The 25650-nt window shown below is 48.4% G+C and overlaps 1 protein-coding gene across 1 annotated transcript in view; it reads right to left on the bottom strand.

Annotated features, from left to right (window-relative positions):
• GPR137B (G protein-coupled receptor 137B) overlaps nucleotides 1–25650 on the bottom strand; it is a 75115-nt gene that overhangs the window by 35504 nt on the left and 13961 nt on the right. Inside the window, exons 2-4 of the mRNA XM_055234433.2 lie at nucleotides 12376–12425; nucleotides 2216–2438; nucleotides 839–988 (exon numbers count right to left, since the gene is read on the bottom strand). Coding sequence (XP_055090408.1) covers nucleotides 839–988; nucleotides 2216–2438; nucleotides 12376–12425 — 423 coding nt within the window. The remainder of the gene's footprint in view (nucleotides 1–838; nucleotides 989–2215; nucleotides 2439–12375; nucleotides 12426–25650) is intronic.

Genomic DNA, 25650 nt, shown 5'->3' with positions numbered 1-25650 from the left:
TGGATCATCTGAGGTCAGGAGTTCAAGACCAGCCTGACCAACATGGTGAAACCCCATATCTACTAAAAATACAAAAAATTAGCCAGGTATGGTAGCAGGTGCCTGTTATCCCCAGCTACTCTGGAGGCTGAGGCAGGAGAATTGCTTGAACCGGGGAGGCAGGTTGTGCCATTGCACTCCAGCCTGGGCAACAAGAGCGAAACTCCATCTCAAAAAAAAAAAAAAAAAAATTAAGTACTGCTTAACAAAAGCCCTAAGAGGGAGAATGGAGTGAAAAGTATGTGTGTACACATGTATGTGGATACATACATATATGTAATCTCCTGGTTTTCTCAAAGACATGTGAAAGGGAACAAGGCAGGTGCTGTGATCCCATGTGACAGATGAGTTCAGATGCCACACAGGGAAGTGACTTCTCAAGGTCACTCAGTCATTCACCAGCAAAAACAAGGAGCGTGTACTTCTCTGCCAATGTGAACCACTGACATGCAAATACAGTCGGCCCTCCTTATCAGTGGGTTCCACATGTGCAGACTCAACCATCCACGGATCAAAAATATTTGAAAATAAAAAATACTAATAACAATTAAAAACAAATTTTCAAACAATGTAGTATAACAACTGTTTACATAGCATTTGTGTTGTATTTGGTATTGTAAGTCATCTAGAGATTAAAGTATACAGAAGGATGTGTGTAGGTTATATGCAGATACTACACCATTTTATATCAAGGACTTGAGCATCCAGATTTTGGTATTTTCTGGGGTCCTGGAACCAATGCCTCGAGGATACCAAGGGTCCCTGGTCTGGTGACACCTCCTCAGCGCCCCCAACTGACCTGGTCTGATACATTGTACCAGTCGTAATCAAAGGAATGGACGCTCTTGTTCTGAGAAAATGACAGGATGAACAGGTTGTAGCAGGCCCGAGAGGTGTAAAGCAGTATCACGGTGACACCGATGGCAGTCACTTGACACACGGAGGAGCCCTGGAAAAGAGCGAGCAGAAGGTATGGCACACTCCAGGTCTGAGACACTAGCCCCTTCCCCAGCCCCCACCTGGTATCAGCCCTTTGGGATCTCAGGGCACTGTGGTCTCGCTGGGTCTTCTATCAGAATCCTTTTCACACTCCTTCCTACAATTTCAAGTGTCTTCACATGGACCCTGGGACTTTGTTTGGAGATGCCTTTAATGGGGTTAAAATATGCACCATTTTCCTGTGGCCTAGAGTGTGTGAGCAAGAAAGTCAGACGGCTTAGTTGCTAACTCTCTAATGGCCACTGCTCGGCTCCAGGAGGGTCTTCTTGGCTTCTCCACACAGCAGGTGAGCCCAGGCCAGGGCCTCTGGCTCCAGGAGGCAAGTAAACAATCTCACAGGGACAACAGCTGGGGCGGAGCTCAGGATCGCTCTGTCCAGAGTCTCTGAGGCCGGGAATACAGGAGCTCTAATGTGACTCGGGCTTGGAATTACCTGGAAATCAATGATTTGTGCCCCACATGATGAAGCTGTCAATTTCCAAAGACACTTAAAAGACCCCTGGCTCAAAATGGACAGTTAACATGACCAAAAAACTAAAACTGACTTTTGAGTACGGTATTAGACAGTCATTAACTAAATCTACGATATTATTTTCTTTTGCCAGTAGTGCTTTGTTAGCTTGTGTGCCACAGGGGTGAGCTCGGTGGTATTCTGACAACCTATGATTCAACCCTTCCTATTAAAAACCACAGTTCTGTTGTTAAAAGCCTTGAGTAGTCCGGGCACGGTGGCTCACGCCTATAATCCCAGCACTTTGGGAGGCCGAGGCGGGCAGATCACAAGGTCAAGAGATCGAGACCATCCTGGCTAACACAGTGAAACCCTGTCTCTACTAAAAATACAAAAAATTAGCCAGGCGTGGTGGCGGGCGCCTGTAGTCCCAGCTACTCAGGAGGCTGAGGCAGGAGAATGGCGTGAACCCGGGAGGCGGAGCTTGCAGTGAGCCGAGATCGCACCACTGCACTCCAGCCTGGGAGACAGAGTGAGACTCCATCTCAAAAAAAAAAAAAAAAAAAAAAAAAAAAAGCCTCAAGTAGCCCCTGTGTGGGAGACAATAAAACAGAGAAAGTCAAGGCAAAATCAAGTCTAAAATTCATCAAAATGTACTTTTGCAAACCAGGAAACTCTTTTTAGAACATGTTTCATGGGAGGGATCTTGACCACATTTCCACCTACCTTGGACTCCAAGTAAATGTTGGCTAAGGACATCTTAGAGATTTTGTAGAGACAGATGGAGAGTGAGACGGCACACAGCACGAAGAGCGTGTCATTAATGGCCACTCTCACGGAGACGATAACCTTCCTCTCCCAGTTTCCTGTCTTTACCAGCACAGCACAGGTTAAATTCACCAACAGGAAAACAAGGCTGATGAAGAGGGAGGCCAGGTAGAGGGGTAACCTGGAAGGCATGAGAGCAACTTGTCAGCTGCACATCCCAGGTCAGTCTAGAAGGAAACTGAGATGTGTTTTGGTGAACTAGAAGCAGACATACCAAAGGTGACATTTGAGAGCTTGGACTTTGGCAACAGACATTCCCAGATTCAAATTACAAACTGACCCCAAATTGTGCCTCTGGATGGTCCTTTACCTCTCTGAACCCCACTTTCCCCATCTGTGGGATGTTGTGAGGACTGAGAGCTCACACACGTTGGCTGGCGTGGACACTCGCTGAGCGCTTCCTACTCACAGCGAAGAGTGAAGAGCACAGCTCGGGACGGGGTTTTACAGGCATTCTGACAACTCCACATTGTTAGAATTAACTTAGACAAAATGCAACCTCTTTGAGCCTTCGTTCCATCACTTGAAAATAAGACTACATAATACCTACCTTATTTATAGGTCTTTTGTGGGGATTAGGTGAGATAATGAATTTGTATAATGCATTTTACCCCCAAAAGTCATTATTGACGTGGAGGCCAGAGAGCACTCACTAATGTGATTAAAAATCTGCCACAGGCCAGGTGCAGTGGCTCATGCCTCTAATCCTGGTAACTTGGGAGGCCAAGGCAGGCAGATTGCTTGAGGTCAGGAGTTCAAGACCAGCCTGGCCAACATGGTGAAACCCCGTCTCTACTAAAAATACAAAAATTAGCTGGGTGTGGTGGCACACACTTGTAATCCCAGCTACTTGGAAGGCTGAGGCAGGAGAATCACTTGAACCGGGAGGTGGAGGTTGCAGTGAGACGAGATCGCGCCACTGCACTCCAGCCTGGGGGACAGAGTGAGACTCAGTCTCAAAAAACAAAAACAAAAACAAAACTGCCACAGCAACTGCCCAAGGATCAACAGATGCAAAACTCTACTTCACTGGCCATTTTTAACCTGTAGTTTCTCAGAGCTACACACTTCCTAAGTGACCTGTGTAAAATCTATGGAAAGACCCGGACATGGAAACTGGGATTCCAGTCCCAGCTCTAGACATGCCACTGATGATAAGTCAGTGGGGAGGGAGAGGGAGGGGGTAGAGAGAGAAAGAGGAAGACAGAGAAAAAGAGACAGAGAGGGGCAGGGGATATGGCCCAAAGAGACCTTGGTTCCACCCCACCCAGGTCCATGCCCAGCTGCAGTTTTATTTCCTGCCCTCATATTCCAGTGTGACATAACAACCCCCCACTTACTCAGGCTAATCTGAATGGCATTTTATGTCTTGTAATTAATAATTTACTACCCACTGGCAAAATCTCTCACATAACTTTCAGAACCCAGTTCTACCAAAGAACTTTGTCTACCCGGCTCCTGCTCATCCTCTAGATCTTAGCTCAAACAGCACTGCAGCAAACACACCCCTGACCCTCCCTGTACCTCCTCACACGCACACACACCATGGGTACACAGGCAGTCAGGTTTCTCTGACATCTGCTCTCCTGGTTCCCTGTATTTTAACTTCACAGACTTATCACAGTTTATAGCAAAACAGGCGACCATCTGATCAATGCCTGGGTCTCCCTAGACAGAAAGTCCCACAGGAAATGAGCCTCTCCATTTCCACTCTCTCCATCCACACTGTAGGTGGCAGGGTCTCCACGAAGAAGGTTTAAGAGGGAGGGAGGGAAGAAGGAATGAGTCAGTCCAAAAAGCATGACGTCAGCTATCAAGGGCTGCCTGTTTATTTCCTATGAATGCTCTAAGCACAGCAGCTGCTAGGTCTTCCCCTGGCTAGTGGGGAAATGACCTGTCATAGGGGAATTAAACAACTTTCTGGGGAGGCAGAAAGGACTGCAGGCTTCTCCCTGCAGAGCCCTGTGCTGGGGGCTGGCTGCTCATCAGGCCCATGCTGAGAGAGTGGGATGAAGACGAGGCGGCCCGGGCCCCCAAGCAGCTCAAGGGGCAGGAAGGTGCCACGGTAAGGAACGTGTGTGCCCTGGAGGAGGGACAAAGTACTTGCATCGGAGAGATGAGCGAGTCGGACATGCAGGAGGGGAGCCGCCACCCCAGCACGGCTGCAGTGGGATGGGAACAGTGCTCCCCACCCCTCAAGAGCTGTGTGACGTGTGATGAGAGAGAGCTGTGTGATGACGGAGAGCGCTGCGTCATGGTGCACTCAGAGCTTTTCAAACAGAAACGTTAATGATTTGCCATGGACAGATTCTTTTCTAGACCCTGATCGCTGAGCAAGGCCCCTCACTCTCTCATGTCACAGGCCCTGCTGTTCCCTCCGCACCTCCAACCTCTTCCCCACCAGACTGTGGGCATGAGAGGGGCAGCCCCACCCTCCCACATCCCCAGCCTCAAAATGCCATGCCAGGCTCCCACTAAGTGCCTATCCTTCAATTCTATGACACACTCTTTGCTTCATGTTTTCATGGTCAGGATCATCTTGCACTATGGAACACTGTGCATTCAACATGGGAGTGTCTCTTCTCTTCCTGGAACCTGTTGTAAAGCCCTTGGTGTAGGAGGTCAGAATCAGGAAACTGAAATTTGCATGCGACCTTGAGCCAGTCACCTAACCAAGCAAGCCCCGCTGCTTCCTCCTCTCTAGAGCTGGAGGTGTTCCGTGTCAGTCTCTCGGGGCCACGGAGTGGGCCAGGGAAATAATGCCTGTGGAGCTTTGAGGGCGCGCCTGGCTTACAGGGAGGTATTACGGTTTTCATGTGCTCTGCCCCATGTTCTCACAGTGATGGGGGAATCAGGGGAGGGGGGTATGGGCCAAAGGAGCTGTGGAGACAGACAAAGGCAGGGCCACTTGGGAGTTACCAAAAATCTGTATTCCAGATTCTCAAAAGCCCTGCTTTTATTATTTTATCTGCTGTGCTTTTGTGAAGAGTGCTAGATGGAAACATCCAGAACCCTTGTGTACACACACTCCACGCAGCAGCCTCTGGGGGAATGCACTGTCTGGCCACTTACGTTTTCCAGATGATTCCTCGTGGGTGCTGTTTGAAATACAGTTGACCCTTGAGCAATACAGGTTTGAACTGTGCAGGGCCACTTACGTATGGATTTTCCTCCACTGCCACCCTTGACACAGCAAGACCTTCCTCTCCCTCCTCCTCCTCCACTTACTCAGCATGAACACAATGAGGATGAAGACCTTGACAATCACCCACTTCCACTTAATAAGTAGAAAATTTGTTTTCCCTTATGAGTTTCTGTATTTTTTAAGAGACAGCATCTCTCTGTGTCACCCCGGCTGGAATGCAGTGGCACAATCATGGCTCACTGCAGTCTCGAACTCCTGGCCTCAAGTGATCCTCCCGTCTCGGCCTCCCACAGCGCTGGGATTACAGCTGTAAGCCACTGCACCTGGCCTACACTCTTCCTCAGAAAATATGCTTGTTTCTGTAGCTTCAATCATGACTTTTGTATGACTGAGTTCAAACATCTTTTGTCTCAAGCCATGCCTCTGATCTGAGTTCCAGACTCATTTCCCTAACAGCCTGCCATTCGGAGGCCCCGCCCCTCAAGCCAGCATGTCCCAAACTCAATTCCCAATGTCCTTTTTTTCTGAGTTGGGGTCTTGCTCTGTCACCCAGGCTGGAGTACAGTGATGCAATCCTAGCTCAATGCAGCCTTGAACTCCTGGGCTTGAGCGAATGATTCTCCCACTTCAGCCTCCTGAGTAACTAGAACTACAAGCACGTGCCACCACACCCAGCCCCAGTGTCCCTCTTCTAACACGCCTCTAAGTGTTCCTATTTCTGTTAAAGGTGCCATAGCTTCTCATAGACTCTAACTGTAATGTTCGTCTTTGATTCCATCCACCCCCCTATATAATCCATTGTCAAGGTCAGTAGATTCTTCATTCCCACTCTATCCATGCCTCCTGTGCCAGCCTCACACAGTCTCATGCCTCTGACCAGAACTAATGTAGTTTCCTATTCACCTTTGCCCTAAAGCCCCACCCCGCATCTTCCAGAACCCAGCACTCAAGAGGCAGCTCAATCTATGGACAGGCTACATGCTAATCAAGCTGGTCGACTCCATGTTTTAAACATGTCCGGGTGTCTCCACCTCCTGTCTTTCTGCAAGCTGATTTTTCTGCCTGGAACCTTCCTCCTTCTTGATTTTTATCTATCAAATCCTATTCTCAGAGCCTTTAGGAGGCTTTGTTCAGTCTACTAAACAAAAGCCTGTTATTATCTTAGGAAAGGAGGCTGTGTTGGGAGATTTGAAACAATATGGAAAAAATATGTGTGACCTAACATCAAGTTAAAAAGTCAGGATGCAAAATTGGAAATGCAAATAGACATCAACTTTGTCTTGGGCAATCTGTATAAAAACCTACAATGGAAGACATCATTGTATTTCCTCAGGGCTGGAGGGGGTTTATGTTGGGAGGAGGGAAAGTTCAGTGGACTTGCTTTCTTTCTTTCCACATGTCTATATTCACAAAATGTCTATCTTTTTCTATTGTATAATTTTTTCCTAATATGCTTGTTATCACTTTTATAATGCAAAACCATCTTGCAAAACAAGTTTTTTTTCCCTCTATGCCTGCAGCTGTGGTAGAAAGGGAGCGATCTGGAGGTGTGGCGAGAGAGTTTTCAAAGGGGGCCAGAATAAACTGTATCAAAAAAGTATGTTTCCACAGAAACAGAGTTTTGTACACTGCCCCCAAAACTACTTCTTTTTAACCTAAACCATAGGGCCAGGATACACAGCTCATCCTGGCATGATGACAGAAATGACCCAAAGAAATGAAACAATCAGTGTGACCCAGCATCTGGGAAAACCACTTTGTCTGTAGGACCAGAAGGCTCAGTGCTGCTGGTCAGCAAATGCAGGGATGAGGCGAGTCTTCAAGGCAGCCAGCACAACAGTGCCTGACCACCTCCCACTGTGAGGGAACAGAAGCAAGGGGTAAAGCATTGTTTAAATTGATCTCCCAATACCATCGATTCCTTCCTTCCTTTATTCCTGTTTCCCTCCCTCCCTCCTTCCTCTCTCTTTCCCTCCCTTTCTTTCTCTTTCCCTTCCTTCCTTTCTTCCTTTCTCTCTCTCTCTCTTTCCCTCCCTCCCTCCCTTCCTTTCCTCCCTTTCTTTCTTCTCTTCTTTTTGAGACAGGGTCTTGCTCTGTCACCCAGGCTGGAGAGCAGTAGTGCAATCACAGCTCACTGCAGCTTCAACCTCCTAGGCTCAAGCAAGTCTCTCACCTCGGCATTCTGAGTAGCTGGGAATACAGGCGCGCACCACCACGCCCAGCTGATTTTTTTTATTTTGTAGAGATGGGATCTTGCTCTGTTGTCACGGCTGGTCTTGAACTCCTGGGGTCAAGTGATGCTCCCACCTCAGGCTCCCAAAGCGCTGGGATTACAAACATGAGCCACTGCTTTTTCACTTAAAGAAAGGGAAAAGCATGCCAGGCATGGTGGCGTGTACCTGTAATCCCAGCACTCTGGGAGGCTGAGGCGGGAGAGTCGCTTGAGTCCGGGAATTCAAGACCAGCCTGGACAACATAGTAAGACCCTGTCTCTACAAAAAAATTTTTTTTTTTTTTTTTTTTTGAGACGGAGTCTGGCTCTTTCACCCAGGCCAGACTGCAGTGGCGCTATCTCGGCTCACTGCAACCTCCGCCTCCCGGGTTCACGCCATTCTCCAGCCTCGGCCTCCCGAGTAGCTGGGACTACAGGCGCCTGCCACTGCGCCCAGCTAATTTTTTGTATTTTTCGTAGAGACGGGGTTTCACTGTGTTAGCCAGGATGGTCTCGATCTCCTGACCTCGTGATCCGCCTGCCTTGGCCTCCCAAAGTGCTGGGATTACAGGCATGAGCCACCACGCCCGGCAAAAATTTTTTTTTATCAGCTGGATGTGGTGACATGCACCTGTATTCCCAGCTACTCAGGAAGCAGAGGCAGGAGGATCGCTTGGGCCCAGGAGATTAAAGCTATGGTGAGTTATGACTGCACCACCACCACTGCACTCTGGCCTGGGTGAGACCTTGTCTCTTAAAAAAAAAAAAAAAAAAAAAAAACAAAAAAAAAACGGGAAAACCTGGCTCACTATATTTTTTACTTATTTAAAAAAATCACAAAGCTAGAGGGCAAACAGTTGGAAACGTTTAAAATCAACGTGCTCTTGAGCACTCCCATGCCAAATGTTCACATTTCTTAAACCAAATAAATTCAAATACATAGACTGAGAAAGAGAAAGCCCGAATCAAATTGCCTTCCACTCCAGCAAAACTCTGAGCTAGCAGATGTGGGAGGACAGAGGTGATTTTAAGTGAAAAATAAAGTGATTCTTGGCTGAGTTGAATATAAATCATCTTCAAAACCAATGAATTACTACAGGAATAGATTGGAGTGGAAAGTTTTAACTAGTTCTAGGCTAATGGCTCATGTTTTATTTCCAGTGAGTTATGATTAAATTAGGGAAGCCAACATACCAAAGCATCTCAAGGGAGAGACTGTGGCCTGAAATGTCTCTAGCGGCATCTGGTTTAAGAGAACTGAGGAATTCTATAGATGAGACTAAAGATGTGCCTACACAGGAGTAACTCCTAGTATTTCTTTATATTTGGCAACAAAATCACTAGCACTGGATTAACAGGCATGTCCCATTGAAACCTCACCCTCCTGTTTCAAGGAACTCTCCAACTTCGCTGGCCTAAACATCTCACTTTTTTTTTTTTTTTTTTTTTTTTTGAGATGGAGTTTTTGTTCTTATTGCCCAGGCTGGAGTGCAATGGCGCAATCTCGGCTCACTGCAACCTCAACCTCCTGGATTCAAGTGATTCTCCTGCCTCAGCCTCCCAAGTAGCTGAGATTACAGGCATGCACCATCACACCCGGCTAATTTTTGTATTTTTAGTAGAGATGGGATTTCACCATGTTGGCCAGGATGGTCTCGAACTCGTGATCTCAGGTGATCTGCCCGCCTCAGCCTCCCAAACTGCTGGGATTACAGGCGTGAGCCACTGCGCCCGGTCCCAGACATCTCACTTTTAACATCTGGATCCAACTATATTTCTCCCCATCTTCTCCCTTCATTTCTGCAAATCCCTTCCCAATAAAATGCAGCCATACATGTCAGCGCAGCCTGTCTTCGAGGTATACTTTGGCTCAAGGATCAAGGGAGGACTGCCCCACGTGCGTATCTTCTCACCTGAAGACCCCAGTCCCCGTGCTCAGAGGCTGAAAGCTTTTTAAACAATTTCCTTTCTGACCAGTGCTTTCATATTCCACCTCTAGAAGACATCTAATTACTCCAGCCTCAACTGCTTCCAAGATAAAATCAGTTCCACGGTCCGATCAGACAGAATGTTCTCCTCCCATGCCCATCTTCACTCATGCTTTGACCTACATTTCTGGTTGGGGGGATGCAGGACAAAGACTATCAATGCAGGGAGGTTACTATCTTGTTACTGGAGAAGAGAGGGACTGTCTACTTGTACTTTATACAGATTGAACATCCCTAACCCAAAAATTCAAAATCCGAAATGCTCCAAAATCTGAAACTTTTTGAGCATCAATCAACATGATGCCACAACTGGAGAATTCCACACCTGACTTCATGTGATGGATTGCAGTCAAAACACAGTTACAACTGTTTTATGCTGAGTTATTAAAAACATTGTATAAAATTGCCTTCAGGATATGTGTATAAGGTGTATCTGAAACATAAATACATTTCATGTTAGATTTGTGTCCCATCCAATCCCCCCATCTCTCATTATGTATACAAAAATATTTCTTTTTCCTTTTTTTTTTTTTTTTTTGAGACAGAGTCGCTGTGTTGCCCAGGCTGGAGTGCAGTGGCATGATCTCCACACACTGCAACCTCCACCCCTTAGGCTTAAGCGATTCTCCCGTCTCAGCCTCCTGAGTAGCTAGGATTACAGGCACCCGCCACCATACCCAGCTAATTTTTGTATTTTTAGTAGAAACGGGGTTTCACCATGTTGGCCAGACTGGTCTCAAACTCCTGACCTCAAATGATCCACCCACTTCGGCCTCCCAGAGTGCTAGGATTACAGGAGTGAGCCACTGTGCCCAGCCTGTATAAACAAATATTTCAAAATCCAAAAAAAATCCGAAATCTGAAATATTTTTGGTTCCAAGCATTTCAGATTAGGGACACTCAACCTGTACTTTAAATTGCTCTCCTTGGAACCAACATCATCTCACAGCGGACGCTGAAGTTCCACCTGAGTCTGGTAGAGACGTGAACTGAGCCACATGCAAAGCAGTGAAGGGAGACAGCAAGATCAGGTGAGAAACAAAACAAAGCCCGGGACGGTGAGTCTTGGGACTTGTATCTTGGCCCAGGCACCTTCACAGAACTTTCTGAACTTGAGAGAAACTTTCTGAACTGGTTGCCTTGGATATAAACTCAGGATTAAACTATTACACCTTCAGAATTTTAAGTAAAAAGTCTTTACATATGTTTAGATGATATATATTTAAATAAAATATGTATACGATTTAACATATTTTTAAAAATGACAAAATAATTTTTCATTTTGACCCAAGGAGGCAATGGCCAGAGTCACCTTTTCAGAAATGTTTGCTGGTGGCAGTGGAGTTCTCCTGGGCAGAGACGCCAGAACCCCTGGATTCACGCTGCACCCCCTCGCCTCTTCTAGAGGCCTGTTCTCCTCCCCCAACCCCAGTCAAACCTGACCATTCTTTTTTTGTTTTGAGATGGATTCTCACTCTGTTGCCCAGTCTGCAGCACAGTGGTGCAATCTTGGCTCACTGCAACCTCTGCCTCCTGAGCTCAAGTAATTCTCCCGCCTCAGCCTCCTAAGTAGCTGAGACAACAGATGTGCACTACCTCGCCCGGCTAATTTTTGTATTTTTAGTAGAGACAGGGTTTCACTATGCTGGCCAGGCTGGTCTCGAACTCCTGACCTCAAGTGATCAGCCCACCTCAGCCTCCCAAAGTGCTGGGATTACAGGCGTGAGCCACCGTGCCTGGCCAAACCTGACTATTCTTTAAGCCACTGGTTCTTGGCCTTAGGAAAGTCATAGGCCTCTCCCCTCTGCAGAGAGCTAAGAACCCCTCCATAGGAAAATGCAGATCCCCCTCCTCACATAACTTAAGAGGTTCCCTTCCAGATTACACTCCGGCACAAGCCTCTCTTCTTCCACAAAATGTCCATGCCTCCCGGTGTCCATGCTTTTGGCATGTTGTATATCCTGCTCTGCCTGATTCTGCAAGCCTTTGCATTAAGCCATCTTTACAAATATAGAGTGTCCACTTCTCAGCTCGAACACATTCTTCCTCCTGGTGCCTCAATGAGCACTGAATGGTCAGAACGGTATTTCTGGATGTGGATGGACACCCTGCAAGCAGCTGTGTGCAACTTAGGGTTCAATGGGCGCTGAAGTTCTGGAAAACAAGGAGCCAGAGCCTACCAGCAGCTGAGACAAGGCGGGTAAGGCCACCAGGTGGCAGGATGCAGGGGCGAGGCCCTTCCACAGCTGCACCTGCACCTGCACCTGCACCTGCACCTGCACCTGCACCTGCACTGGGAGCGTGGGAGGTGCAGGATGGGGAAGGGGGAGCACCTGGCAAAGCACTGCATCTTCAAGGAACCCTGTTTCCTTCTGCTGAGGCTCTTACTTCTCAAGAGCCTCAGAAAGGTTTAGAGGCAACACACACCTATTTTATTCCCATCTATTTCCTCCTGTTAGGAAAGGCACCAGGCTCTTGTTTCTGAACTGGGTAAGTATGATGAAAGTCTCCATGATTCATGAAGTCATGATTTGATGACCTGACCCTCACCGGCAATGCACATGATGCGCACAATGTGGGCAGCAGCCAGCAGGCAGGACTGCTTCTGGCGGCTCACAGAGCAGTGATGTGTGCAAACCCCGATGGAGAGATGAGATTCATGTGTCGGCACTTTCCCCTTCTACCACAGAAAGAGATGCCCCGCGGTACTTACCGGTATTTGAGTAATTCTGGAGAATATTTTGACTTGGCTTTGAAAATCACCTGCAACGACAGAAAAACATGGCAGGTTGGGGTCCAATATGTTGACAGAACCAGACTGATACCATCACTGGGAATTCCTCTGCCCCTTCATCCCCCAGCACTGGGGCATGTTTTTTGTAATTGAAATGTCCACATTTGTTATGCCAAATATTTCTTATGTTGCACATACAGTTTTAATAGTAAAGGAATTCAAACATGGTTAAAAAAGAAAACAAAAGTAAATATATTACTAGTCTACCATAGCCAAGTACTTCTCTTAAGATTCTTTTTTTTTTTGAGACAGAATTTCACTCTTGTTGCCCAAGCTGGAGTGCAATGGCGCCATCTCAGCTCACTGCAACCTCTGCCTCCCAGGTTCAAGTGATTCTCCTGCATCAGCCTCCCAAGTAGCTGGGATTACAGGTGTCACCACACCCAGTTACTTTTTGTATTTTTAGTAGAGATGGGGTTTCATCATGTTGGCCAGGCTGGTCTCGAACTCCTGACCTCAGGTGATCTGCCCACCTCAGCCTCCCAAAGTGCTGGGATTACAGGTGTGAGCCATCACACCCAGCCTTAAGATTCTTATTTAAGATAAACAGTCCACTCTCTTTATTAGAATTTTTGCTGGCACCAAATTAGTAAGTGTCTGCCTACCCAGGCCTCAAACTTTGCAGTACATTTAAAATAACAAAACATCTTTGGACAAAAGAAGTATCAAATTGGACTGTTTTCTGAAACAGAAATATTGCAGACTGGCATTTCTCAAGCTCTTTCCTAAGTCTTCACAATTGCTGAATTGCCCACACACACTGGATGGCAGACAGCCTGGCAGAGCCTTTGAGAAGGTGAAGAGGAGGCAGAAGGTAGGTGTCCACGCATGCTTCCACTCCCCAGACAAGGAGGCTGCTACTGCTACAGCACGTGCTGGAAATTCAAGCAGGCGTCCAGGCTCATGGGGATCGCAGTGGGGGATCTCTGGGGACTAGGATAGCCTGTGGAGCAGTTACACATGAGCACATGGATCCCTGGTGTTCAACGGGGTTGCAGTACAGTACTGGGAGAAGGAAAGAAAGGGTGTGGAAGACTGGAGGAGAGAGGACACCTTTTCAGAAACAATCTGTCAGGCATATGAAGACCCCCATTCCGGCAAGTCTGGACTCCATTCTCCCGCCGCACCCCTTCATCCCCCAGCCCCTGGCAACCACCACTGTACCACTGTACCACTGTACCACAAGTACCACTGTACTCTCTGTTTCTATGAGTTCTAACTTGTTTAGATTCCACATATAAGCGGGATCTATTTGTCTTTCTGTGACTGGCTTGTTTCACTTAGCGCAGTGTCCTCCAGCCGTGTGGAGTAAGTCCTGGGGAGCTCTCCTGCAGTGTGTTGACTACAGTCAGTAACAATGTATTGTATACCTGAAATTTGCTAAGAGAGATCTTAAGTGTTCTCACCACAAAACAAGGGTGGGCAACTATGTGAGGTGATGGACGTGTTGTTAACTAGCTTGACTGTGGGAATCATTCCATATGTACATGTATTATCAAAACATCACGGTGCACACTTTGAATATATTCCATCTTTGTCAATTATACCTCAGTGAAGCTGGTGTGGGGAAAGAAGACTCACATTCCCCACTTGCAAGCAAACTGCTCTCCATGGAGTTCCTAAACCTACCCTCGGCTTCGGGGCCTTTCTTCCCACAGCCCCCTGAAGCTCCCGAACCCCGGTGCTCTGTGTGCATACCCTCCCGGTCCTCCTCTCCCTCATGAATCCCCCGGTCACATCCACTCTCCGCTGCTTCTCAGGGAGGAGGCTGAAATGGGAGGATCGCTTGGGCCCAGGAGTTCGAGACCACCCTCGCCAACATAGTGTGAGGCCTCAGCTCTTAAAAAAACACCCCAAAAGAGAATGATCTTATGACGGCCGGGCACGGTGGCTCACGCCTGACCTCAAGTGCTCCACCGACCTCGGCCTCCCAAAGTGCTGGGATTCCAGGCGTTAGCCACTGTGTCCAGCCATTCCTAAAGATTTCTAAGTGAGCACCTCTTCCCTTTTATAACCTCCTCCGAGCTTCACAGGTGAGGCTTCCAACCTTCTAGAAGAATTATTTGGTTCTGCTATGAGTTTTCTGTCATAAATCCCTTTTGGAAGTAGGTAGGAGGTAGGGATTTACACCATACATACATTAAAATATGTTTCTCTGGTAACGGCACAATAGATGGCTCAGTACAGTGACCCTCCTTTAAAGGAGTCCTGGTTCCGCTTTATCTGACAACCCACCACGGGATTTTAGGCAAGACACGTCACGTTTGGTATTTCTCTGACATCCATAAAAAGAAACGTTACCGAACAACCTCTCTTAGAAACAAGAAATAGATTAATACATGACTCCAAAGTTCCATTACAAAATATGCTACTGATTTCATGCAACGCAGAACAATGCCTTTCTGTTAAACAGGCCTGAGGGATCTTGCTTTTAATAACTGAGGCTTCTTCACAAATGCCAAAGTGAGAAGAAGAAACTACAGAATTTTTTAAAAAGTGTTTGACCCGTTCAATATCAAAATCTGTTTTGATATTTTGCCCACTTGGTGGGGTTTACTGAGCGGTAGGGTAACCCAGTTCAACACGCCTGGATTACTCTTACCCAACACACGAAGTGGCTGTACTGCAGCGCTCCTGGCCACGGTATATAAATGTTCATATGCTTTGCCCCAACAATTCCACTTGTAAGAATTTATTCTGAGGCAGGCCTTCTCAAGGTGTTCAGCAGAACTGGAAATTGGTAAGAAATATTACTGGAAATAAATGTCACGTGATCAAACAAATTTAGAAACTGCAAGGAAAACTTTTTCCCCCTGCAGGAATTGTAAGAGCCTTTCAAAGGCAAATATATTGTCAATCTTCAAGAGAAGCATACGGTATACAGCGGTTTTCCAAATTTACTTGACCAATTACAGTCTTCCTAATGAGTGTTCCCGGGAATACAGTTTGGGAAGCACTGCGCTGTGGAACCAAGTATGAACAGAAGGTTCACTGCAGCCTTAATAAGAGTAATGATAACAATAACAACAACAAAGGAGAGGCAACAGCAACTTTAAGATGCTCCCCAGCCTTTACCCCATGAACATGAACACAGATCAAGCAATGCACTGAGTACAAGAGAGCCCTGCCTGGAGTTCACCATTCTAGCCCTGAAAGGGAAGGATGACTTACGCCAGCCAAGATGCGGATAACTCACAAGCCCTTACTCATTTCATCACTAGGTCCACCTCCCTGCCTGGAGGGAAAAAGGCATCAGCATATCAGGCACAATCTGATGTTAAATCAGTCATTTTCATCCTCCCAAGCTCAAAGCCATGGTGCAAACATCAAAATAAAAGCATTGACCATGGTTTTGAAAAGCGCTATCCACTTTTTATAATTTGTGGCAATATATCTTGAATTCAGGCTGGGTGCAGTGGCTCACGCCTGTAATCCCAGCACTTTGAGAGGCTGAGGCAGGCGGATCACCTGAGGTCAGGAGTTCAAGACCAACCTGGCCAACATGGTGAAACCCTGTCTCCTCTAAAACTATAAAAATCAGCCGGGTGTGGTGGCAGGCGCCTGGAATCCCAGCTACTTGGGAGGCTGAGGCAGGAGAATTGCTTGAACCCGGGAGGCAGAGGTTGCAGTGAACTGAGATCACACCATTGCACTCCAGCCTGGGCCACAAGAGCAAAACTCCATCCATCTCTCTCTCTCTCTCTCTCGAATTCATCTGGGCACTATTCAAGCTGTGCTTAGAAACTCGTCCTTAATCCTTCAAGTTAATCCCTAAACTTAAGTTCTTTAAAGTTGTGTTTGAATTCCTGGCATGTGAAACTGAAATAATATATATATGTACTTACATTATCTATATAACTTATTACATAGATAACATCAGCACACACACACACACATAATTTCAGTACAACTTTTGCCCTCATTAATTAAAGGGCATAAACCAAGTTTTCAAAAACAAAAATCTAAACTCTCCCACCCACTCCCCTCTGTGTTCTGAGAGACTCTGCTAAAGACTGGTGGGTGTCTGGAACTTGAGCTGAACCTCCTGGCTCACCCTGGCTCTCTGGCCGGCCGGGCTCTCATATCCGGCTGCTCATCTCTGCCAGTCTGCACTGGCTGCCACTGACCTTGGCAGGAACTCAGTTGGGAGAGGCGACGGCTCCTGTGGGGAGGCAGACATGAATTCTGCTGTCATACTCTCTGGTGCTTTGACAGCACGGGCACCCCCTGCTCAGTGTCCCCAGATGTACAAGAATGAAAATGAGGGAGGTGTGACCCCTATGAGAGGCTAGGAACAAATGAGGCCAGATGAAAATTCACATCATCCTGGCTTTCCAATTGGTGGTGTTCAAGTCAGGTCAACTGATACTCAGCACTGAGTCTGCATCAGACCCTGGGTTGGACCCAAGAATTGCAAAAAGGAGGAGAAGCTGGGCCTGTCCCAGAGAAATACACAGGCAGACAGACATGTCAGTGATAAGCACCAGTGGTGTGAGGAGGTGTAGGAAGTGTGAGAGGCATGGGGAGGTGTGGGGAGGCATGGGGAGGTGTGGAGAGGCATGGGGGCTGTGAGGAGGTGCTGAGAAGTGTGAGGAGGCATGGGAGGTGTGAGGAGGTATGAGAGGTGTAGGAAAGCATGGGGAGGTGTGGGAGGTGTGGGAGATGGGAGGAGATGGGAGGAGATGTGAAAAGTGTGTCGAGGTATGGGAGGTGTGGAAAGCATGAGGCAGTATGAGAGGTGTGAGGAGGTATGAAAAGTGTGGAGGCATGGGAGGTATGAGGAGGTGTATTAGTCTGTTTTCATGCTGCTGATGAAGACATATCTGAGACTGGGAAGAAAAAGAGGTTTAATTGGACTTACAGTTCTACATGGCCGGGGAAGCCTCAGAATCACGGTGGGTGGCGAAAGGCACTTCTTACATGGCAGCGGCAAGAGAAAAAAAATGAGGAGGAAGCAAAAGCGGAAACCTCTGATAAAGCCATCAGATCTCCTGAGACTTATTCACTATCACGAGAATAGTACAAGAAAGACTAGCCCCCGTGATTCAATTACCTCCTCCCAGGTCCCTCCCACAACACATGGGAATTCTGGGAGATACAATTCAAGTTGAGGTTTGAAGAGGGACACAGCCAAACCATATCATTCCATCCCTGGCCCCTCCTAATCTCATGTCCTCACATTTCAAAACCAATCATGCCTTCCCAACAGTCTCCCAAAGTCTTAACTCATTTCAGCATTAACCCAAAAGTCCACAGTCCAAAGTTTCATCTGTGATAAGGCAAGTCCCTTCTGCCTATGAGCCTGTAAAATCAAAAAGCAAGCTAGTTACTTCCTAGATACAATGGAGATACAGGCATTGGGTAAATACAGCCGTTCCGAGTGGGAGAAAGTGGCCAAAACAAACTGGTTACAGGGCCCATGCAAGTCTGAAATCCAGCAGATCAGTCAAATTTTAAAGCTCCAAAATGATCTCCTTTGACTCCAAGTCTCACATCCAGGTCACAGTGATGCAAGAGGTGGGTTCCCATGGTCTTGGGCAGCTCCACCCCTGTGGCTTTGCAGGGTACAGCCTCCCTCCCGGCTGCTTTCACGGGCTGTGTTGAGTGTCTGTGGCTTTTCCAGGCAAATGGTGCAAGCTGTCAGTGGATCTACCATTCTGAGGTCTGGAGGACAGTGGCCCTCTTCTCACAGCTCCACTAGGCAGTGCCCAAGTAGGGACTCTGTGTGGGGGCTCCGACCCCACATTTCCCTTCTGCACTGCCCTTGCAGAGGTTCTCCATGAGGGCCCCACCCCCACAGCAAACTTTTGCCTGGACATCCTGGCATTTCCATACATCTTCTGAAATCTAGGCAGAGGTTCCCAAACCTCAGTTCTTGACTGCTGGTACCTGCAGGCTCAATACCACACGGAAGCTGCCAAGGCTTGGGGCTTCCACCCTCTGAAGCCATAGCCCGAGCTCTACGTTGGCCCCTTTCAGCCATGGCTGGAGCAGCTGGGACACAGGGCACGAAGTCCCTAGGCTGCACACAGCATGGGGACCCTGGGCCCAGCCCACAAAAGGGACTTAGGGCCTATGATGGGAAGGTCTGCCGTGAAGGTCTCTGACATGGCCTGAGGACATTTTCCCCATGGTCTTGAGGATTAACATTAGGCTCTTTGCTACTTATACACATTTCTGTAGCCTGCTTGAATTTCTTCCCAGAAAATGGGTTTTTCCTTTCTATTGTATAGTCAGGCTGCAAATTTTCTGAATTTTTATATTCTGTTTCCCTTTTAAAACTGAATGCCTTTAAAAGTGCTGAAGTTACCTCTAAATGCTTTGCTGCTTAGAAATTTCTTCTGCCAGATACCCTAAATCATCTCTCTGAAGTTCAAAGTTCCACAGATCTCTAGGGCAAGGGTAAAATGCCACCAATCTCTTTGCTAAAACATAACAAGAGTCACCTTTGCTCCAGCTCCCAAAAAGTTTCTCAACTCCATCTGAGACCACCTCAGCCTGGATTTTATTGACCATATTGCTATCAGCATTTTGGGCAAAGCCATTCAACAAGTCTCTAGGAAGTTCCAAACTTTCCCACATTTTCCTGTCTTCTTCTGAGCCCTCCAACTGTTGCAATCTCTGTCTGTTACCCAGTTCCAAAGTTGCTTCACATTTTTGGGTATCTTTTCAGCAACACCCCACTCCTGGTACTAATTTACTGTATTAGTCCATTTTCACACTGCTGATAAAGACATACCTAAGACTAGGCAGAAAAAGAGTTTTAATTGGACTTACAGTTCCACGTGGCTGGGGAGGCCTCAGAATCATGGCAGGAGGCGAAAGGCATTTCTTACATGGTGGCGGCAAGAGAAAAAAAATGAGGAGGAAGCAAAAGCAGAAACCCCTGATAAACCTATCAGATCTCATGAGACTTATTCACTATCATGAGAATCGTGTGGGAAAGACCAGCCCCCATGGGCTGGGTCCCTCCCACAACATGTGGGAATTCTGGGAGATACAATTCAAGTTGAGATTTGGATGGGGACACAGCCAAACCATAACAGGAGGTGTGAAAAACGTGTGGAGGTATGAGAGGTGTGAGGAGGTGTGAGTGGGAGGCATGAGGAGGTGTGAGTGGGAGGCGTGAGGTGTGAAGTGTGTGCGGAGGTGTGAGATGTGATGTGAGGAGGTGTGAAAAGTGCATGGAGGTGTGGGAAGCATGAGCAGGTGTGAACCTGCATGTGGACTTAGGAGCGGTGAGGGAGGGGGTGAGGAGAGAAGGTACTGCAGGAGCCTGGAGCTGGGGAGGGCAGCAGAAGGCCGGGCTGGGGTGCGGACCAGCCAGGAAGAGGCCACTGTCCAGGGTAAGGGTGCAGAGAGCTTCGGGGGAGCATTGGCACAGCTAGAATGCAGACCTGTGCTGTGAGAGGGGTCCCTGGGGTACAGAGCAGAGCAAAGGCTGCAGACCATGGGTTGACAGAGAAGGTGAAAATGAAGGCAAATCAGAGGCCCTACGCAGATTCATGATGCCTGGGCCTGGAGGGCATGGCAGGGAAATGGAGGGTGACCACTAAGAGGCACGGGGTTCCTTCTGGGGTGGAAAAGGTCTACAGTGGACTGTGCAGTCACTGCGCAACTCTGAATATGGTACACTTCGAGATGGGGACAGCACAGAAAATGTGAATTATATCTCAATAAAGCTGTTATTTAAAAAAAACAAAAAGACAAAAAAAAAAAAAAAAACTAAGAGTAGGGAGGAGGTCAAAGAGCAGTCCCCCCAGTGGTCAAGGCCTCAAAGACTGCAGGGGAGAGAGGCCCCGGGCAAGAGACAGTCAGGGTGTCCAGTGCGGCTGAGAGGCTGGACCACTTCACCTTAAGCTGCCACAGGGCCTGGCCAAGGGCAGGCTTGGCTGACGGGGAGGCTGGAGGGGGAACGGGCAGGCCCTGGATGGCAGCAGGAGGAAGTGGGAGCAGTGAGTTAATTCAAGAGCATAAACTGCTTTCCAAAAGCGCATGTTTGCGAAATGCAAGAGAGAGGTTATTCAGGGGGTCCGGACCTTGTTTTTAAGATGGGGAGACCTGAGCATGCTTGTGGACAGACAGAAGGAACCTGGGTCCCGAGAAGAGCAGACAGGGAGAGGCAGGAGGCAGGGAAGGGTGGAGGGCCAAGAAACTGAGGCAGCAGGGAGGGGTCTGAGGGAGCATGGCAGGGACAGCCACGGGGGTGCCATCTGCCTAATGACAGGGACCCCAGGGGAAGTGAGGTTGGGTTGGAGAGTCCCAGCTGGTTCTTGGGGAACCCGATCAGGAACTGAATGGTCGGTAAATGAGCCCCACTTCCTTTCCCTCCCCTTCCTTGGGCTCCACACAGCCTCTGAAAACACCAGGGTTTTTCAGGGCTTCCCCCATTATGGCAAAAAGGATGGGAGGACAGGGGAGGGGAGCAGAAGCAGGCGTGAAGGAGAAAGAAGAAATTGCAGCTACTTTCATCAGAAACCCTGAAGCTTGTCATCTGGTGAAAATAAAGCATTTCTCCCTAATGGCAAATTCCTTTCTGTTTTAACATTGTTTCTTCTGCTTTTCAAAGTCCCACCTAGAACCTCAGCAGAACCTAGCATAGATCTGGGGATGGCGCTGTGGGTGATGCTGGCTTTTTGACTGTTGAAGGCTGAGCTGCGGCTGGGAGATGTCCCCAGCTGGCCACTGTCGGGCGCTGGGGAATGTTCAAGAGCCCTCGTGGGCTTTCCGCACCACCCGCTCCCACAGTGGGCCAAGGCCTCCTCATGCCGGACCTATGGGCGACCTGTGCCCCCTCGGTGACCCAGGCCTTCACCCCATCCTTTCGGATGACACAGGAGGGCCTAGAGCTCTGCATGTGACGTACTTGTTTCGACAGAAGCAGAAAGGCCTTTGAGCAGCTGCTGGACTCTGCCCCCTGCCCTCATAAATCAGTCTGTTCACGCGTCACTGATTTGTTCCCACCCTTTGAACTCCTGCTTGCCTGTGTTTCCTTTTTCTTTTTTTTTTTTTTTCCTGCAACCTCTGCCTCCCAGGTTCAAGTGATTCTCCTGCCTCAGCCTCCCGAGTAGCTGGGATTACAAGCACCCGCCACCATGCCTGGCTCATTTTTGTATTTCTACAGATACAAAAAGAGACGGGGTTTCACAATATTGATCAGGCTGGTCTTGAACTCCTGACCTCGTGATCTGCTTGCCTCGGCCTCCCAAAGTGCTAGGATTACAGGCATGAGCCACCCCGCCCAGCCTATTTTTTCAACTACTAACTCAAGTTGACATTTGCTGTCTTACAATCTTTCTGTTTGTTTGTTTGTTTGTTTTTAAGAGACGAGGTCTTGCTGTCACCCAGGCTGGAGTGCAGTGGTGCCACCATAGCTCATTGCAGCCTCCATCTTCCTGGGCTCCAGGGATCCTCCTGCCTTAACCTCCTGAGTAGCTGAGACTATGTACTGGTGCACGTCAAATGCCTGGCTAACTTATTTTATTTTTTAGAGATGATGTCTCCCTACATTGCCCAGGCTGGTCTTGAACTCCTAGACTCAAGTGATCCTCCCGTCTCAGCCTTCTGAGTAGCTGGGTTACAATCATTTTTTCTAATGTCTTAGTGGTGTTTCTGGCAGAAATGTCCCCTGCTATTCTTTGTGGGTATGACAGTGTCTCCTGTGCAGTCAGCAAAACTCAACAGAAGTCACCTCCGATGTCCCTGGAGGCAGTGCCTGTGATGTGCCAACAAAGCACTATGCTTCCAACCTGTGCTTGATTCAGAATCTCTGCAGCCATTTTACTTTATAAATCCTCTCCCCTAAGCCAGGACCCACATCTGGACACCCTAGTGTCTCCACTTCTGTGCCACCACTTGGACACTTCATAATCCCCCTATCCTTAAAAGGGGGTGCATCCTGATCCTAGCTGCCTGTGGGCTGAGACTCCTGAGGTGACCCTCACAGTAACTAAGGGGTATGAAACTCTGCGTTCACCAAGCGCAGACTCCAGATTAAAGAAACCAGTCTCTATCACACACGCTGGTTCAAAATGTATGTATGCAAATTCATCTGAAAATGTTACAAATGCATGGCAGGCTGAAACTTTATATTATAAAATAGCTTATGTATATACGAAGAAACAACAGCAAATACTCATGTACCCAGCACTCCATCCTTAATACTTTGCCATGCTTGCTCCAGCTATGTTTTGTTTGTTTCTGAGGCAGAGTTTCACTTTTGTCGCCCAGGCTGGAGTGCAGTGGTGCCATCTCGGCTCACTGCAACCTTGCCTCCTGGGTTCAAGCAATTCTCATGCCTCAGACTCCCGAGTAGCTGGGATTATAGGCATGTGCAACCACACCCAGCAATTTTTTGTATTTTTAGTAGAGACGGGGTTTCACCATGTTGGCCAGGCTGGTCTCGAACTCCTGACCTCAGGTGATCCGCCCACCTCAGCCTCCCAAATTGTTGGGATTACAGGCATGAGCCACCATGCCCAGCCCAAGCTGTGGTTTAATAAATAAAAATGACACAGCTGGAGCTCCCAGCCTACCCCCTCCTGGTGCCATTCGCTCCCAGGAAATTAATCACTATCCTGAAATTTGGTGTTTTTATGCCTAGGCAGTCTTTCACTAGATAAACCTGGATTCGTGAATGATACAGAGTACTGTCCTGTATGGTTTTGCACTTTATATGAATGCATTAATACCTTCCATAGCCTTCTGCAGTTTGTTTATTCCCCCATGATTATGTGTTTGGAACGTATCTAGGTTGATACACACAGTTCTAGCTCATGCATCTTCACTAAGGCACAGTACAGTTGGCCCCTGGACAGCATCGGTTTGAACTGCATGGGTGCACCTATACACGGATTTTTTTCAACTGAATGGGAATCAAAACTATGATGTTCTCAGGATGTAAAACCTGAGTATAAGGAGGACCAACTCTTTGTACATGCAGGTTGTACAGGGATGTGAGTATGTGGGGCTCTGAGCATACTTCAGGGTCCTGGAACCAGTCCCCCACGTATACTGACAGATGACACTACTCCTATATAACAGGCCACAGCTGTGTAGCCCTCTCTGACAGAGGGACACAGAAGGATGGTTAAGAGTGTGGAATCAGGCGGGGCGCGGCAGTTCACGCCTGTAATCCCAGCACTTTGGGAGGCGGATCACAAGGTCAGGAGATCAAGCCCATCCTGGCTAACACGGTGAAACCCCGTCTCTACTAAAAATATAAAAAATTAGCCGGGCGTGGTGGCGGGCGCCTGTAGTCCCAGCCACTCGGGAGGCTGAGGTGGGAGAATGGCGTGAATCCGGGAGGCGGAGCTTGCAGTGAGCGGAGATCGCGCCACTGCACCCCAGCCTGGGTGACTGAGAAGGACTCCGTCTCAAAAAAATAAAATAAAATAAAAAGAGTGTGGAATCTGGAGCTGGCTTACCTGGGCTTGAATCCTGGCTCCACCAATTATCAGCTGTGTGGCCTTGGAAAAGTCACCTGACCGCTCTGTGCCTCAAGTACCTCACCTGTAAAATGAGACTAATAACACCATCCACCAGGTTTTCATAAGCATTTGGTGAATTCATAGACATGTAGAGCACTTGGACAAATGCCTGCCACCTAGTAAGTACCACGTGGGGTGGCTGCAACCCCTGTTGTTGGTATTATTAGTCCTTATACATGTTCCCAAACCATGATTCTAAACGCACAGTTACTAAACTGTGACCACAGACGCTTTCTTAACCATAAAAGGAACTTTCATACTGAAAAAGGTTAAGAACCACTGACGCATTCGATATTTGCTCTCCTGGTCCCTCTGCGCTACCCACTTCCTGATATATTGGGGAAATTATGCAAACCCCAAGGCCCTGGTCTCCCCAGGCAACAGTCATTAGTCAGCTGCTTCAGTCTGTTCCCACATGCTGAGCATCCTCACTCAGCGGAGCAGGGTGACAAGACAGTCAGTCCCCGAAACCCAGATGCCGGAGTTCTCCTTTCTGCAGGGTTCCCTGAAGACACACAAGGCGGCTCTGCGGTGGGGAGGGGATCTGCACTTGAGGCTGAGTCTCCAAGACAGTGCAAGCCTGGGCGGGGCCCCTATGCCTGCGTTAGGATGTTCTTTCCTTCCAAACGTCAGCTGTGGGCTATAGGTCCAGGGGCTCAGGACCTGGATAGCCACCACCGCAGCCCCATTCATAGTCCTGTGTCCGTGGCAGTGAAGGTAACTGGCCAGAAAAGGCAAGCGAGCACGCTGTCCATGCCATCAAGTTCTGGGAGGTGGTGGCCTGAAGCCAAGGTGTGCCTGGTCTGTGTCCCAGGCTGGCCAGGTGTGAGAGGGGTCACTGGAATACAGGGTCAGGTGTTCACCGCATCACCTCCCACCTTTGACCTTGGCAAGCATGTGGCCCAAGAAGCTGGTCCTGCCTGCTCCTGGCCTCGTGCTGGCCCTTGGGATGTGGGCACCCCAGACTTCAGTGAGCTTCTTCCCATGTGATCAGAGGCCAACCATGATTGCTGCTCTGGATTTCCATAGACCTCGGAGCTCCCTGGATGTGTTTGCAGCCTTCTCTGGCCCTCCTGAGAGCTCTGCTGCGTGGTCCTGTTTGGCTCACCTGGCGCCTATGATCCTTCCTCAGGTGTATGCGTGTGTGTTTGCGTGCGTGTGTGTGTGCATGTGTGTGTGTGCACGTTTGTGTATGTGTGTGCATGTTTGTGTATGTGCACCCCACAAGCCAGGAGCTCAGCTCCCACCCAGAATGTCCCTACCTTGGTCCTCACAAGGCATTCATTTCATAAGTGATAATGGGATAACAGTCTTTACCTTTATAGATAAAGGGCATCTCCACTCACTGTCCCCCTTCCCAACAGCTCCTCTTCTCCTTCCTGCTCCCAGCAGCCCAGCTCTCCGGGCAGCAAGCACCTCTCCCCTCCTCCACCCCTCCATCGGCTCACGAGAGCCTCCCTGAGCCCCATAAACTGAGCTTGACTCCATCCAATGGCGCCAACGCAGGCTGGCCACCCAGAAGGCAGAACTCGGGGTGGCCCTGAGCCCCCACATTGATAAGTCAGCCCAGCAGGCAGCCCGCGAGGAGGCTGGACTCCAGAGAGCACACCTCCCACCCACACCCTCTGTGGCTCTCGAAGTCAACCTAAAGCCACACCAAACGCCGTCCCTCAGTCTCCCTGCTTTTCTGAATTGTCTCTTGTCC

This window comes from Symphalangus syndactylus, chromosome 19 (genome assembly GCF_028878055.3).
Source record: "Symphalangus syndactylus isolate Jambi chromosome 19, NHGRI_mSymSyn1-v2.1_pri, whole genome shotgun sequence".
Taxonomy (NCBI): Eukaryota; Metazoa; Chordata; class Mammalia; order Primates; family Hylobatidae; genus Symphalangus; species Symphalangus syndactylus.
Note: the sequence above shows the minus strand (reverse complement) of the source record. Positions and strands in the feature narration are given on the sequence as shown.